This window comes from Drosophila hydei, unplaced genomic scaffold (assembly GCF_003285905.1).
Source record: "Drosophila hydei strain 15085-1641.00,03,60 unplaced genomic scaffold, DhydRS2 tig00000063-arrow-pilon, whole genome shotgun sequence".
NCBI lineage: Eukaryota > Metazoa > Arthropoda > Insecta > Diptera > Drosophilidae > Drosophila > Drosophila hydei.
The window spans coordinates 280490-293870 of NW_022045657.1; the positions used below are offsets into that span (position 1 = coordinate 280490).

A 13381-nucleotide genomic window follows, 5' to 3' on the forward strand; every position below is an offset into this window, starting at 1 on the left:
GTTAAGCTGGAATTTGCATGTATATTTAAAATTTATAAAAAAATCAGTTTCGTATTTCGTTTTAAACTAATAGAATCAAGATAGTTATAAAATTTACATTGTCAAACTTCAGCTTAATTCGTGACTCACGTGTCACGTAATCCTCTCTAAATTTGCATGACGCTTGCAACGTGCTGCGCTACTGCTACTGCTGCTGCTGCTACTCCCAACTGTCCTCTCAGTCTATTTCTCTTCTTTATTCAGTCCTCGCTTCGATTGCTCTGCGTGTGCGTGTGTGTGTGTGTGTGTGTGTTTGCGCATAGATCATAATCATTCATAATCAGCGTGCACATAAATAACAAATTAAAAGCGCTTCACTAATTTTAAATATGCTCGAACATAATCAGCTTAGACGACGAACGCTGTCGAGTATGCTGCTCCTGCTGCTGCTCGTGCCCCTGCAGCAGCTCCTGCTACTGGCAATGATGCTGATGATATTCTATACTCTATACAGCTGCTGGGCTGCCAGTCAAGATAGCAATGGAGCAAACCTAACGAGCTCTTTGCTCTCATGTGAGCAGTTTTTTCGAGAGCTTCTTTTTTCATTTTTTTTGACTGGCTTTTACTTCATTTAAAACGCATTTATAATGGGCGGCGACAAAAAGGAGGAGCAGCAGAAAAAAATGAATAAATGAAGAAACTCATCAGCGCACACACTAACACACACACACACGTATGCGGCACTCCCACTAATGCACGTGTATACAAATTTCTTTGTAGCTTTTCATGTTTGTGCTTATGTACTTTGGCCCGACGTCTTTTGTGGCGTCTGCTTCACTTACTTTGCTCATACAATTTTCTTACAATTTTTCGTGGCTGTTCATGTTACCTTCTTAATACCCTATCATGATAGGGTATTAGCGCACGGCTGTCAAAGATTAGGCATCCTCTCTGTCTGTGCTTACCTGTGCGAACTGTGATTTCGTTGTACCTATAAGACTCAAAACTGTTGCTGACTACTTTAGTCATTAGATATTATATCACATAGCTGACAGATTCCTGAATACTTTTGTTTTCACTGAATAAAAAATTATTTTTTTTTATGTTTAAATATTTTTCAAGAAATTAAATTAATTTATATAAATTAGTTTTAGTTCGCTCTAGCAATAAAGTAAGCTGCAAATAATTATAAGCTAAGTAAAGGTATTTCGAAGTCAGCAAGTTATGTTTGTTGAGAAATTCGTGTATTTTGTTCTCTCTCTAATTCCATATAACTTTATCTCGTTCTCTTTTTCGCTTTCTTGGCAGATTGTGCGACCGGTGAACGCGTTTCTCATTGTTGATGTACAAAATGATTTTATAAGTGGTTCCTTGGATATAAGTAATTGCACTGCACAGCAGCAAGGACATGAGGTGAGCCCCGGAGTTGGCGAAAAGAAAGAAAAAAACGAAGTCAAGAAGAAGATAATATTGAAGCTGGCAGTTGCGAGTCGTGGGCTGTGGCCACAGATAGGGCAGCAGCTCAGCTGATAAAGCCCAGGCTGGTTGGGCATTGGAATGGCGTGAAGAGGCGGGGCAGGCTGGCAGGTATGCGGCGACGGAAAGACATAAAACGTAACAAGAAATGAAAATGGAGGCAGCGAAGCGAAGCGCAGGATGAGCCAAAGTCATTGCCGCCAACGCGAAGGACGACAAGGACGAAGCTGAGGCTCGCTCTGCATGTCAGCCCGCGTCGAAGGATACTGTTGCTCTAAATATAGCTGTAGCTGTAGCTGTAGCTGTGTGCGTGTGCATAGGCGGAAGCGGATATGCTTTACTTAAGTCGCATCCGCGCTGCGACATACGCCGGATGCCATCGTCAGCGGCAAAGCCAACCAAGAGCCGCATCGACGGCAGCATCGACATCAGCTCTTGGCTGCCATCTGCCGCAATTGCCTGAACGGAGCCACCCACCCGCCACAATGTGCCCGGCTCAGTGGTGCACTTACTGCCCTCGCTCGAACATGAAAATTTGTCAAAATTAATAACACACACTTCCGTTGTCGCTTTATGGACTCAACTGTCAGACCTGACTCGCCCCCTGCCATCTCCTATCGCTTGGGAACTTATCCAATGACTGCTTTTCTTGCAGATACTGGAGCCCATTAACAAGCTGCTGGACACGGTGGACTTTGATGCTGTCTTCTATTCGCTCGACTGGCATCCCAGCGATCATGTTTCATTTATTGATAATGTCAAAATGCGAGCAATGGACGAGTCGTCTGCGGTAAGTGACGACTTATTGATTCAGTCACCAAGTGTTTTACTCAGGCGAGGTTGAGTGAACGAGACAAACTGTCAATTACGTTTAATAATACCTTCTCCTATATATACTTATATATGCTCACAGCTGGATGCCGATTCGGCCAAGGTTTTTGACACGGTCATCTTTGCCGGGCCGCCGCCTATGAAGCAGCGTCTGTGGCCGCGTCATTGTGTTCAGGATTCTTGGGGTGCTGAGCTGCACAAGGATCTGAAGGTGGTCGATCATGGCATCAAGGTCTACAAGGGCACCAATCCGGAGGTGGACTCCTATTCCGTATTCTGGGACAACAAAAAGTTGTCGGACACCACGCTAAATGCCCAGCTCAAGATGAAAGGCGCCACGGACATCTATGTGTGCGGCCTGGCCTACGATGTCTGTGTTGGAGCAACGGCTGTGGACGCTCTGTCCGCCGGCTATCGCACCGTCTTGATAGACGACTGCTGCCGCGGCACCGATTTCCATGACATTGAGCACACCAAGGAGAAGGTGGTTACCAGCGATGGAGTCATTGTGCACACCAATGAGGTGAGTGAAAGAATTGGACAGTTACCGAGCTGAATATACTGGATAAACTTTTGCACTTGAACAGGTCAAGGCTATGGCCGAGGGTCGCGATCGTCGCCCCGAGCTGGGCTACAAGCTGGCCATGGAGCTCAAGAGCCCCGACTCAGTGTTATCGCAACGCAATGGCTTCAGACCCAGCTTCTAAAGATCTTACCGACAAATTCAAGACATCACAAATCACAAGCTGAGCAATCACAACAGGAACAGGAATAGCTGGTCCAAATTTTGAAAAATGACATCTAGTTTACATAGTTAGTTAAGCTTTAGTGTGTTTTAGTTAAAAACAAAACTCTTTGAACACTTATAATGAGAGGACGTAGTTCAGCTAGCTTTTGCTAAACATTGCAAGAATTTGTAGAATTTGGTAACGTTTTTAACATTTTTTTAACAGCGTACTCAATAAACTCTAACATCAATAGTTGCCGAAAAGTTTTCGTCTATTGACAGCTTAAGTATTACTCTCTTAACTCTCGCACTTCTATGGCAAATGTTGTATATGGCACCTGTTTGACGTAAATTCCCTTTCAAAATACACGATTGTTCTACCCAAGTTAATATTATGTAGAAAACTATGATATATGGCATGTTGAGCTTCTATTGTAAAAGTACTTAATAAAATGAAAAATAAAATTGAAAAATGAATAAACTTCGTTTATTTTCAAATACTCTCCTAGAAGTTCCCAGGCCGTAATCTAACTCATTTCTATAATATGGTCCCTTACTGAATAGGCGACATGCTGAATCTGGATACACGCTCAATCGATCGACATGCAAATAAATGCATCTATATGATTATCTTTACAAAATCATAAGCAAAAAAACTTCAAAACTAAGCAAATAAATGTCCCGTCAAACTGACAAACACACACACACACACACACACACAGCTATACGAGCACATATGTTGTGCACAGAGTGTAAAACGTTTTTTTAACGTAGCACACTGAAAGCTGGACAACAGCAGCTTCAACAACAACAAGCACGATTCGAAGAAAAACACAAGAGAAACAATTCATGCAACGCTTAAAGAAAGTTTAAACTTTCTCACTTATACACATACATATACACACGCCTCAGCATGTGGTTGTGTGTGTGAATTGTCTGCTGCCACAGTTGTCTACTCAATTTTTATTTTTCTGCTCCGAGTTTGGTTTTTGCCAGCAAAACTTTGAATTTATTAACAGCCGGAGAAAGTAACCGAAGCGTCTGACCAGCGGGCGTGATATGTGGGCGTGGCCATTTACATCTGCATTGTGGCAAGTGTAAAGTGTAAACTACTATTTTTCACTTCTTACCATATTTTTTCTTGACTTTCTTCTGTGTTTATTTTTTAATAAATGGAAATCGGGTATATGGGATTTTATAGTGTCTCGATGTCCCTGTCTATATAAGACACACAAGACTTTGAATATCATTTGTATACTAAAGACCACAATGGTTGAAATGTTAAATGGAGTTTGTTTCACCTTAGACTTAAGTTGATTCTATATCTGAATTGAATGTTGCCAGCAGTTGAAATAGTTATGTGTGACGTTATCTCATGACCTGGGTATCTCCAGGTCGACTTCAGCTAATAATAAGAATGTTTATTTGTTTGTTTTATTTTTTCAGTCGGCATTGGGTAAATGTGTAAGCAGTTATATCCTACGCCTGACCCACTGTGCTTGCAGCCAGTCCAGTCTCGGTTCATGTAGTGCTCAATCCCTCGAGCTGGTTAAGCTTTATGGTAAGTACTGGCAAATGGACTTAGCTAGGTAGAGAGCTATGCATGCCGGCTGTGGTTGCACTGGCATTGGTTTCTTATCGGGCTGGTCTCGAATCGTTTACCTTTTGCGTGGCAGAGACAATGAAGTTTTCGCCCCCGGATGCGGCACTGGACATGGGGCGCAGTGCTGCCAAATGCAAAATACGTTTACCCAGAGATTTCTCTGCAGACTTTGTATGTGCAGGATTTGCAGTGAGCTGCGGTCAGGCACTAAGCAAAATGCTCGTCCTGCCTGTCAGCAGCAGCTGTGGCAGGGCCTGGTAAAATGCAAAAAAAGAGGCAAAATGAAAATGAGGAAAAGTCGCTGATGAAAATTACTTGCAAGTGGTTTCTGTTTCTGCCCGTCCGCCCATGTAATGGTCGCTCGTTTTGCTTGTAAAACTTTTGGATTATTGTCAGCCCAGCATGCACACACGAACACACACACATATGGGCTGGCCATGTGCCAGCCGGGGAAAACTTTGCCCCGGACATGGGACAAGGAAAGTCGCGTTTGCTTCGGCAAATTTTCGCATATTTTTCTTAACGTAGGCGTCGCCACATTTGTCCCTGGCCTGCAACTGAATTCGATGGGCTGCAGTTGGAGTTCAGCACACGCTCACATAAACAATGTGTGTGTGAGAGAGAGAGAGAGTTGTGGCAACAGCTGCCGTTTGCCCTGCAGCTGCTTGACTTGCAGCTTGTAACTGGGCGCTAAGCCTCATTGTTTGCGGCATGTTGTTGAGGTTGGCGGCAGGGTGGCTTGAGTGGAAAATGGCAATGTTTGGTTGCACCTTTTGGTGAACTGCCTATCGCAGGTTTTACAACTGCCCCATCGCGTTTGCACTGTAAGCACCCAAGTAAGCAGCTGCAAAGCAATTAGGTGTTAAAGCAGTGCCTCGATTAGTTAATGCTTGTGGCCTAAATGCGTTCATAACAGGAATAGAATCGGCTAGAGACGGCACGTGGGGAGGTCGAAAAGTTAAAAAGAGAGAGAGATGGAGAGAGAAGAGAGATTAAGAGAGATAGAGAGATATATAAGTATCCACGATATATGATATTGTATCTTTATCGATATAAATGGCAAATTTGGAACAGAAAAGACTCAATTAATGGGAAGATCGTTAGGCAAGCATCAAATGCAATTTTCCTAGTTGATTATGTATTTATGAGAATCCAGGATTTACAATAATTGTTCAGATAGTCATATTTCTATGTGTTCAATATAATATTGTATTCATACTTCAATCAAATTATTTTCATTAGTTAAGTATTCATTAACTTTTAGAGCGCCTGTCTCAAGCACAAATCTATTTATTTGTTTACGAAAATTGCTGTTGACATTGCAGCTGTGCAGCGGCAGCTGCAGCTGCCACTTTGACAGCAGCTAAAATAACTACAAAAATAACAACGATAACAACAGCAAAAATAAACAAACAACAATTTTGCTGATGCTGCTGGTGCTGCTGCTGTTGATTTTGATGTTGCGAGCCAACGGGGCGTATGAAATTAGTTTTACGTGCGACAAGCTTATTGAAATTATAATTTGTTTATTAGCAGCAGGCTTATGGGCGTGGCAGCTGCTTAAATAATACTGTCAAAGCCATTTGCGGCTCTCATTTTCAGCGCTGATTAGATCGCTGTCACGGCCATGGTTTTTAATTACGTTCATACATTTATATACATGTACATAGTACCGAAAATTGTGAAATTGAACTCAATATTGAGCGAGAGTAGGTGGAATTGAGATGGGTAGCAGGTAGCATTACAGTTGCTGCAGTTGGAGAAGCCACAGATAGGCAATGGCTTGCGCCAGAAACAGAGAGAAGTTTTGGCGTGCTACGCGGCGTATGCGTAATATGACAACACATCTTTTTATGCGTGTTTTGCGGCTGCTGCGGAAATGCAGCAGGAAGTTGTCAAGCCACATGCCACAAAACAATGGCAGTAACAACTGTTGCTGTTTCGCTCTAGTAACCGTCCCCCTCCCCTTCCTTCTCTCTCGCTCTCGCACTCTCTCTTGATCTGCCTGTCTCCCACTGTGAGCTCGGCTGTGTTAATTTTAATGCAGTCAAACGAGTTTGTCCTGCCTGCACACAAGATATGAAGTTTTTGGCTTACCGCTGCCACGCCTACACCCTCGCCGGCCGCCCTCCCGCTGTGATATGAACACTTTGTGCAGCAAGCGATTATGAGATTTTCATATGTCATATGTGAGCCATCTAACTGCTCTTTGATGCGTGCGTGTGTGGCAATAAAATGCTTTACTGATTTGCAAACTTTTGTCATTAAACACACTTGCCGCCTATCCAAGCTTAGTCGCCTCCTCCCTTAGCCAACAACTGATTTCATTATAGTTTAGAATTTCATAAATATTTGCTTAAATATTGCATTCTTCTTGTTTCTGTTTTCTCTGTGCTGACAGTTCCTATTTGTCTACAGTCTTGTTGCAAATTCAATAAAACATTTTCTCAAAACATTTATGACAAGTCCAAATGAATTTAATATTGCTTTTAGCTCTCTTTGCAAAAGGATTGAATTTATAATTCAGATGAAAAAATAAACATATATAAAAGGAATTGTATAATGGAAGTAAATAATTATTAAATATCATAGAATACGGCCAAAAATCAATCGATGGACTTAGTCAAATAATTTGACAAATTCTTATAATCGAAAAATGTTCCATGAAATTTCCTTACGTGTTCAACCAAATTTAAATGAATTTCATTTCAAAGAATATAGTAATAATAATATATAAATAAATACAGTAATATTTTTCTGAAATATTATAGCTAAAAAAAAATAAATTTATAGAAAATCCAAATAGAACAGCTCTAAAAGTAATACAACGTATAAGTGAGAATCATATGGAAGAGCTCCTTGCATAGTACAAAAACCGAAGAACGAGCTCTACGACTGTTCCTGGCTTAATAAAGCAACCAAATATACTTGAGTCACAGCTGTGCGCAGCATCCTGGATATCATTATTCAATGGCGCTTTGTGCTGACTGCCCAAGATCCATTCCAACTGAATCTCCCCTCCATCATAAGCCATAAAATGGGGCATAAATAGCGTACATTTTGTGTGTGTGTGTGTGCGTCTGTTTATGTTTCAATCGAGTATAAAATAAGTTTGGCTTAACTTGAAAATGGGGCTCATAAATAGGCAACAAATCGCACCCGCGGGGCAACATGCGTCGTATACGTGATATTTTTTAATTACATTACAAAATGCTTTTCGCTGTGCGTGTGAAAAATGTCGTTTTAATTGCCGCCACCTCCTCTCGGCCCAGCGCCAAGGGCAAAGATAAAACTAACCCAAAGAAAAAAACGTTGTACGCAATCGCAATAGGAAAATGTGAATTTAATTAATGCAAACTCCAGCCAAAAGCCAAACATCCTTAAACCCAAAATCCCAAGCAGAAACCCAAAGCTAAAAACAAGCATGAAAATTAAATTCAAATGAAAAAACGCCAAACGAATATGGGAAATATTTTGTAGTTGCAGTCAAAAGTTTGGCGGAAAGTGCGGATATGTGTGTTGGCGTTCGTGTTGGTGCTGGTGTGTCTGTGTGTGTGCGTGTGTATGCTAGAGCTTAAGTGCCACTATGGAATCATTAGCCAAAGCGCTAAAAGATGTTACCAAAACTCTTCGAGTGGGGCTTCGAAACTTTTTGGCGCTAATCAAAAGCAAATATGCAAATGGTAAATGGCAAAATGGCAGCCAGGGGCGGGTCAGAGGTCACAGCTAGAACTATTCAATTTAATGTCAAGCCAAATTTTGCGGCATTTAAGCGCAAATGGCAGGAAATTAGCGAGGGCTAACAGAGAATGAGAGAGTGAGCATGAGAGAGAGAGCGCAGACAAATGAAAAGGCATTTAAAATGTCAACACGACCACAAAACATCGTGTGCAAAATGGTCGAAAAAGGTGTACAATATGTATGCGTGCGTGTGTGTGAGTAAGTGTGTGTATATTGCGACTTTTGCGGTTGCACAAAAGCAGAACAAGCCGAGCCGGGTCGAGCCAAAGGAGATTGGGGTGGAGGTTGAGGTTATGGTCAGGGTTGAAGCTTAAATGCTTGACCACGAAAGGGCCATTAGAAAATGGTCAGCATGCGTGTATATCTCTCTCTGTGTTTGTACGCTTCAACGCTAAGTCGCAAAGGCAGCTACTGCGACAGCTGAAATTAAGCAAGGCAAATCCAAAAACAAAAAGAAAACGAAAATGCGCCAAAAACAAAGTTTTTTTGGTGCAAAGCTTGGCAAATGTAACCGCAAAACGTTTGCCAACACGTGTAAACTTTTTAAAGTTTTACCTGTCGGCCGGTGTGTGTCTGCGAGCGAGTGAGTGAGTGTAAATGTGAGCGCATCTGTCACAGGGTTGAACAACTTCTCGGTCACAGTAATTATCGTTTAGTCAAAGAGATTTAGGCACGAATTACACTTAAAAACCTCGTAAACTCATTTATTTTCAAGAGCTTTTAAATCAATTATAAAACAATAAAGTTAGCCGGGAAAAATGAACGCATTTTTCAAAGGAAAACTTTTCACATGTTCGAAAAATAAATAAAGAGTTTACAGATGGGTAAACGCTTTTATATACGGTATTCAATTATCTAACACTGAACACAGATAGTGGAGGCAACACACTGACAGGCAGATTTACTGTCGGATAGATAGACAGTCTGACAGGGTTACCTCGATTTGGCTACTAATTGCAATCATTTAGATATATCTTTAGAACTCCAAGACGCTTTTTTCTTTCTTCTCTTATCTTGATGGCAATGGTTAAGCAAAATATAATAAATATATATTGTAATTGTAGACTGCAGTATGTGCTCTGTTATGTATTTGTATCTAAGACTTCAGCTAATTCAAATGAAGCGAAACATTCAGCTGGCTTAAGTATAAATTAGTTCATAGATATTCTTCAAATAACAAGTCGAATTCTTCTCTATTTTCTGTTATATTCTACAGTCAATTGTTTTTTATGTTTGATTATTTTTATCAAAAGTTCACAGAGCCTGCTATATTTTAAAGAGCAGCTCACAGGAATACATTAAACCGAAAAACAATTTTAGCTTGTAAATGCGTTTACACAAGATACGCATCGCTGCCCAGCCCTAGCAGCGCAGCTTACATACGTAGACAAGGGCAGTGCATGCAAAAGTGTGCGTGTGTGTGTGTGTGTGTTGGTTTCTGTGTAATCTTTGTCGCATTGCCGTGAAATGTGCAATAAAGTCGCATGACTTTGGCTTTCGGCTTTAGCGCTGCGTGTCAAAAGTTGGCCGCAGAGCTTAAAAACATCAGACCAAGGCAAACAAAACAAGGACGAGCCTGTTGATGGAGTTGATCACGGTAATGATAATGCTGCTGCTTTTCCCGAAGGTGATGATGATGATGATGATGATGATGGTGATGGTAATGGTGGTCAGCAAGCAAAGAACAACAACAATGTGCCGCAATTAAATGTCAAACAGGCGCTTTTGATGGACGCTGCAAATCAGCGCAACTGTCCGGCAGGAGTTGCCAGCTACTCCATAGCCATGTCCAAGCCGTCACACATGCAAGCACACTTCCACACACACACACTCACAGACACCCACACACAGACATGGACATGTCACCTGGCGTTTAAAATGTACACCCCATAAACAAAAGTGCAAACAAAGCCATAAACAAGCAGGCACAGTCCCCTCGCCCAATCCAAACGCCCATCGTGCTCTAGACCAGGACACGCTGATGTTGCTGCCTGTCGTTTGTTAGTTTTGCCTTCTGCTGTTGCTGCTGCTGCATTGTGGCAGCCAAACATAAAACGCTAACAACAAGAGGCGGGCAACATTCAATGGGGTTGACGCTTCATTCCGGTCGCCGGTCGCCTCAGTTTGTTAGCTTTGCTTTGTGTTGTGGCTTTTATGGCGAGGGGCGATGAGCGGCACCGGCAGCCTGTCAGCGTTTTTCTGCGCATTGTTTTTAATACATGTACGTGGCGAATCATTTATTATTTTTGCTACAGCAACAGCAACAGCAACAGCAGCAGTAGCATCCTCAGCAGCAGCAGAGTTCACGCTGCGTATACGCAATATGACGCATACGCAGAATCCAAGCATTGGCCATTGCCCATTGGCCCTCGGGTCCATGTCACGCACACATTAGCTAGGTTAGCACGCATCTGGCCACGCACACGTTGCATAAACATTTGGACATACCAACAACAAAAGCAGCAAAAAGGAAGACGCTATGGCATAGGCGTGGCGCAATCGTGTGTGGCTCGGATTAGGAACTAAATTAAATTTTTACATCAACATTTGAGCTTCATTAGAGGTAAGGGCCGAGGCGCTATAATGCCAAGTGTTGCTTCCATGTTGAGAGGCCACTCGACTGGCCGCCTATGGGACACACGCACACACACACACGCAGACAGCGAGATAAGCAGGCGATGCAGATAAATGAGTTGAGTGTTATGGTGGGCAATGGCAGGCGGGGGGCTAGTAAATTAGCCCAAGCCGAGGTGTTGGGCACAACCATCTTCTCATATCATAGCCGCAAGCATGTAGTTACGCATTTATGTATATATAAATTTACTCACAGCAAAAATGCCAGAGTAGAAATAGTTGGAGAGCTGAACGAACAGAGCCATAATTAGATGTTCCAGTATCAGGGCAGTTCAAGCGAACTTTATGTGAAGAGGGCTTCTGCAGAAAGGGTAGTTAACACGTTGCATAACTAACGCAGATAGTTAAAGTGTATTATGTGTATTTAAGCCACGAGTAAATAGTTCATGAAATGTAAAACTATTTTTTTGTTTATAACGTAGAAAGTTTGCCAGGTTTCATTTTAACTAAAATAATAATTATGGTGGATGCACTGGCACGAGCTGAAAGTCGAACTCTTTTTATATGTGGTTTTGTAGAACATTAATGACCTAGTTTCCGACAGCACTTATGTGCTTTAAAACTTTTGAAAATAAATATTTCATATCCAATTAAACCAGCTGAAAGTGAAACGTCGAAAAACTTGCAACAAATTATAATGAAAGTCTGGATGTATGCCATCTGTTGTTATCAGTTTTCATGTGGGTTTTATAGACAAAGATATAATAGAGTTTTTAGCTTATTAAATAACTATATCGATTCAGAAACTAAAATAGGTATTTGCAAAGATTCAGTTTCAGCTTCTAATGAAACACTTCAGCTGGTGTGCCTCTATTCAGTTAATTATAATAAATATCAATATTAGCTAAGATAAGTTTTATTTATTGCCTTTATTCGGAAAAGAAATTGTAGCCCAGGGCAAAAGTTTTAGCTGGCCTACTGTATAGTTTAGAAAGCGGCTAGTTACTTCTGTATGAAACTCAACTGATTAAGATAAAGCTATTCGCGTTTATCTCAATTCACATTTATTGATTGCCGTCGATTGCAGCCTGTCAAATATTTAATATGCTGCTGGAGTCTGAAAAAGGAGAGAAACTTTAGCTGAAGCATCAAGTTGGCAGCAGTGGACAACGAGCCAATATGAACTTTTGGCTTTTATTGGACATGTACTACCAATAACTGATAGCCACCATTTGCAGCTGCAGCCATTCAATTTTCGCCCAAAAAACACAACCAAAACTAGGGGAAAAGGGAAATAGAAAGAATGCTCTGTACTGAAGAGAGAGCGAGGCGAAAAGAAAATAAACCGCTGCAACTTTGAAGCAGCGCACAGAGCAACTGACAGCTGGCACCAACTTATAACTCGGTCTATATGTAGAGGGGCGGGAGTTGGCCCAACTGAAGCTGCGCTGTCTGCGCCCTAAGGGCAGCTGCTATACCAAGAAAAACACACACACAGAGTCCAAAAGATACAAAACTTGCGAGCAAAAAAAAAAACAGGAAAAAGAATTAAGTAAAAATAAAAAGAAGCAGCAAAAAAAGTTTCAGTTACGTGCTGTTGCTTTTAATTGAATTTTTTTCCCAGTGCCTCGACTGACGCTGTTGCTGCTCACTGGTCGCTGCGGTGAACCAATGCTCGGGCCAGCACATCCGTATCCGTCTGGCGTTTCCGCCACGGCTTCAGACACCAACCGTAAGAGAGCAGCAGCAACAGCACCCGAAGCCTGGACTTGGATTCGTGTCCAAGTGCTAGAACTGACTGGAGGCAGTTTTCTTGTTATTTTGAAAGCGCCAAGTCGCAAGTCCTTAAGCGGTTTATTTTACTTTACACTGATTTGCAGCTTGAAAGGTGTCCCAACATCCGGGCAGTTTGCAGCTCGTATACCCTGCAGCCATTCAAATGAATAAGCGAGAGTGTCGCATAAGAGTGCACCTCTAGGGCTAACATGCAAATGGGGCTTACGGCAGAACATTCTCCATTAATGCAGGCAGTTTATATTTGGGGTAACGATACAAAAACTGCTATCGACATATATGTTAATCTCCACAACAGACTCTCTTCTAAGCACAGACAGTATCAACGACACTGCTGTGAAAGAGCCGAACACAGTGTTATCGATAGTTGACAGCAGTTGTGCTATAATTTCTCTAGCTCTATTTGGCAATCGATACAGCGTCAACCCGAATAAATATTTAATAAATAATACTATCGATAGCTATCGATATTTTAGCGGCCACCTTCGATATCTATAGATAACCATTTAAAAATCTGCTTTACAGCCGTATCAAGTAGTCGAGCATACCCGTTCCTAACGTTCTGCCAAGCGCTCCACATTTATGTTTTATTTTGCTCAGCTGCAAGTTTTTAATTAAGAAGTTTCAATTTAATGCTGTACCAGCTCCCAGCCCGG

General features: G+C 41.7%; 1 protein-coding gene across 3 annotated transcripts in view; it reads left to right on the forward strand.

The window, feature by feature from the left end:
- The window catches only part of LOC111604978 (nicotinamidase), a 29329-nt gene extending 25918 nt beyond the window's left edge, over positions 1-3411 (forward strand). For 2 of the 3 annotated variants that reach the window (XM_023323264.2, XM_023323265.2), the window contains exons 4-7: positions 1288-1392; positions 2111-2245; positions 2369-2809; positions 2874-2993. In XM_023323264.2, coding sequence (XP_023179032.2) covers positions 1288-1392; positions 2111-2245; positions 2369-2809; positions 2874-2993 — 801 coding nt within the window. Of the gene's footprint in view, positions 1-1287; positions 1393-2110; positions 2246-2368; positions 2810-2873 lie in introns of all 3 variants that reach the window. The other variant, XM_023323263.2, reaches the window with a different exon arrangement.
- Positions 3412-13381: the final 9970 nt, after the last annotated feature.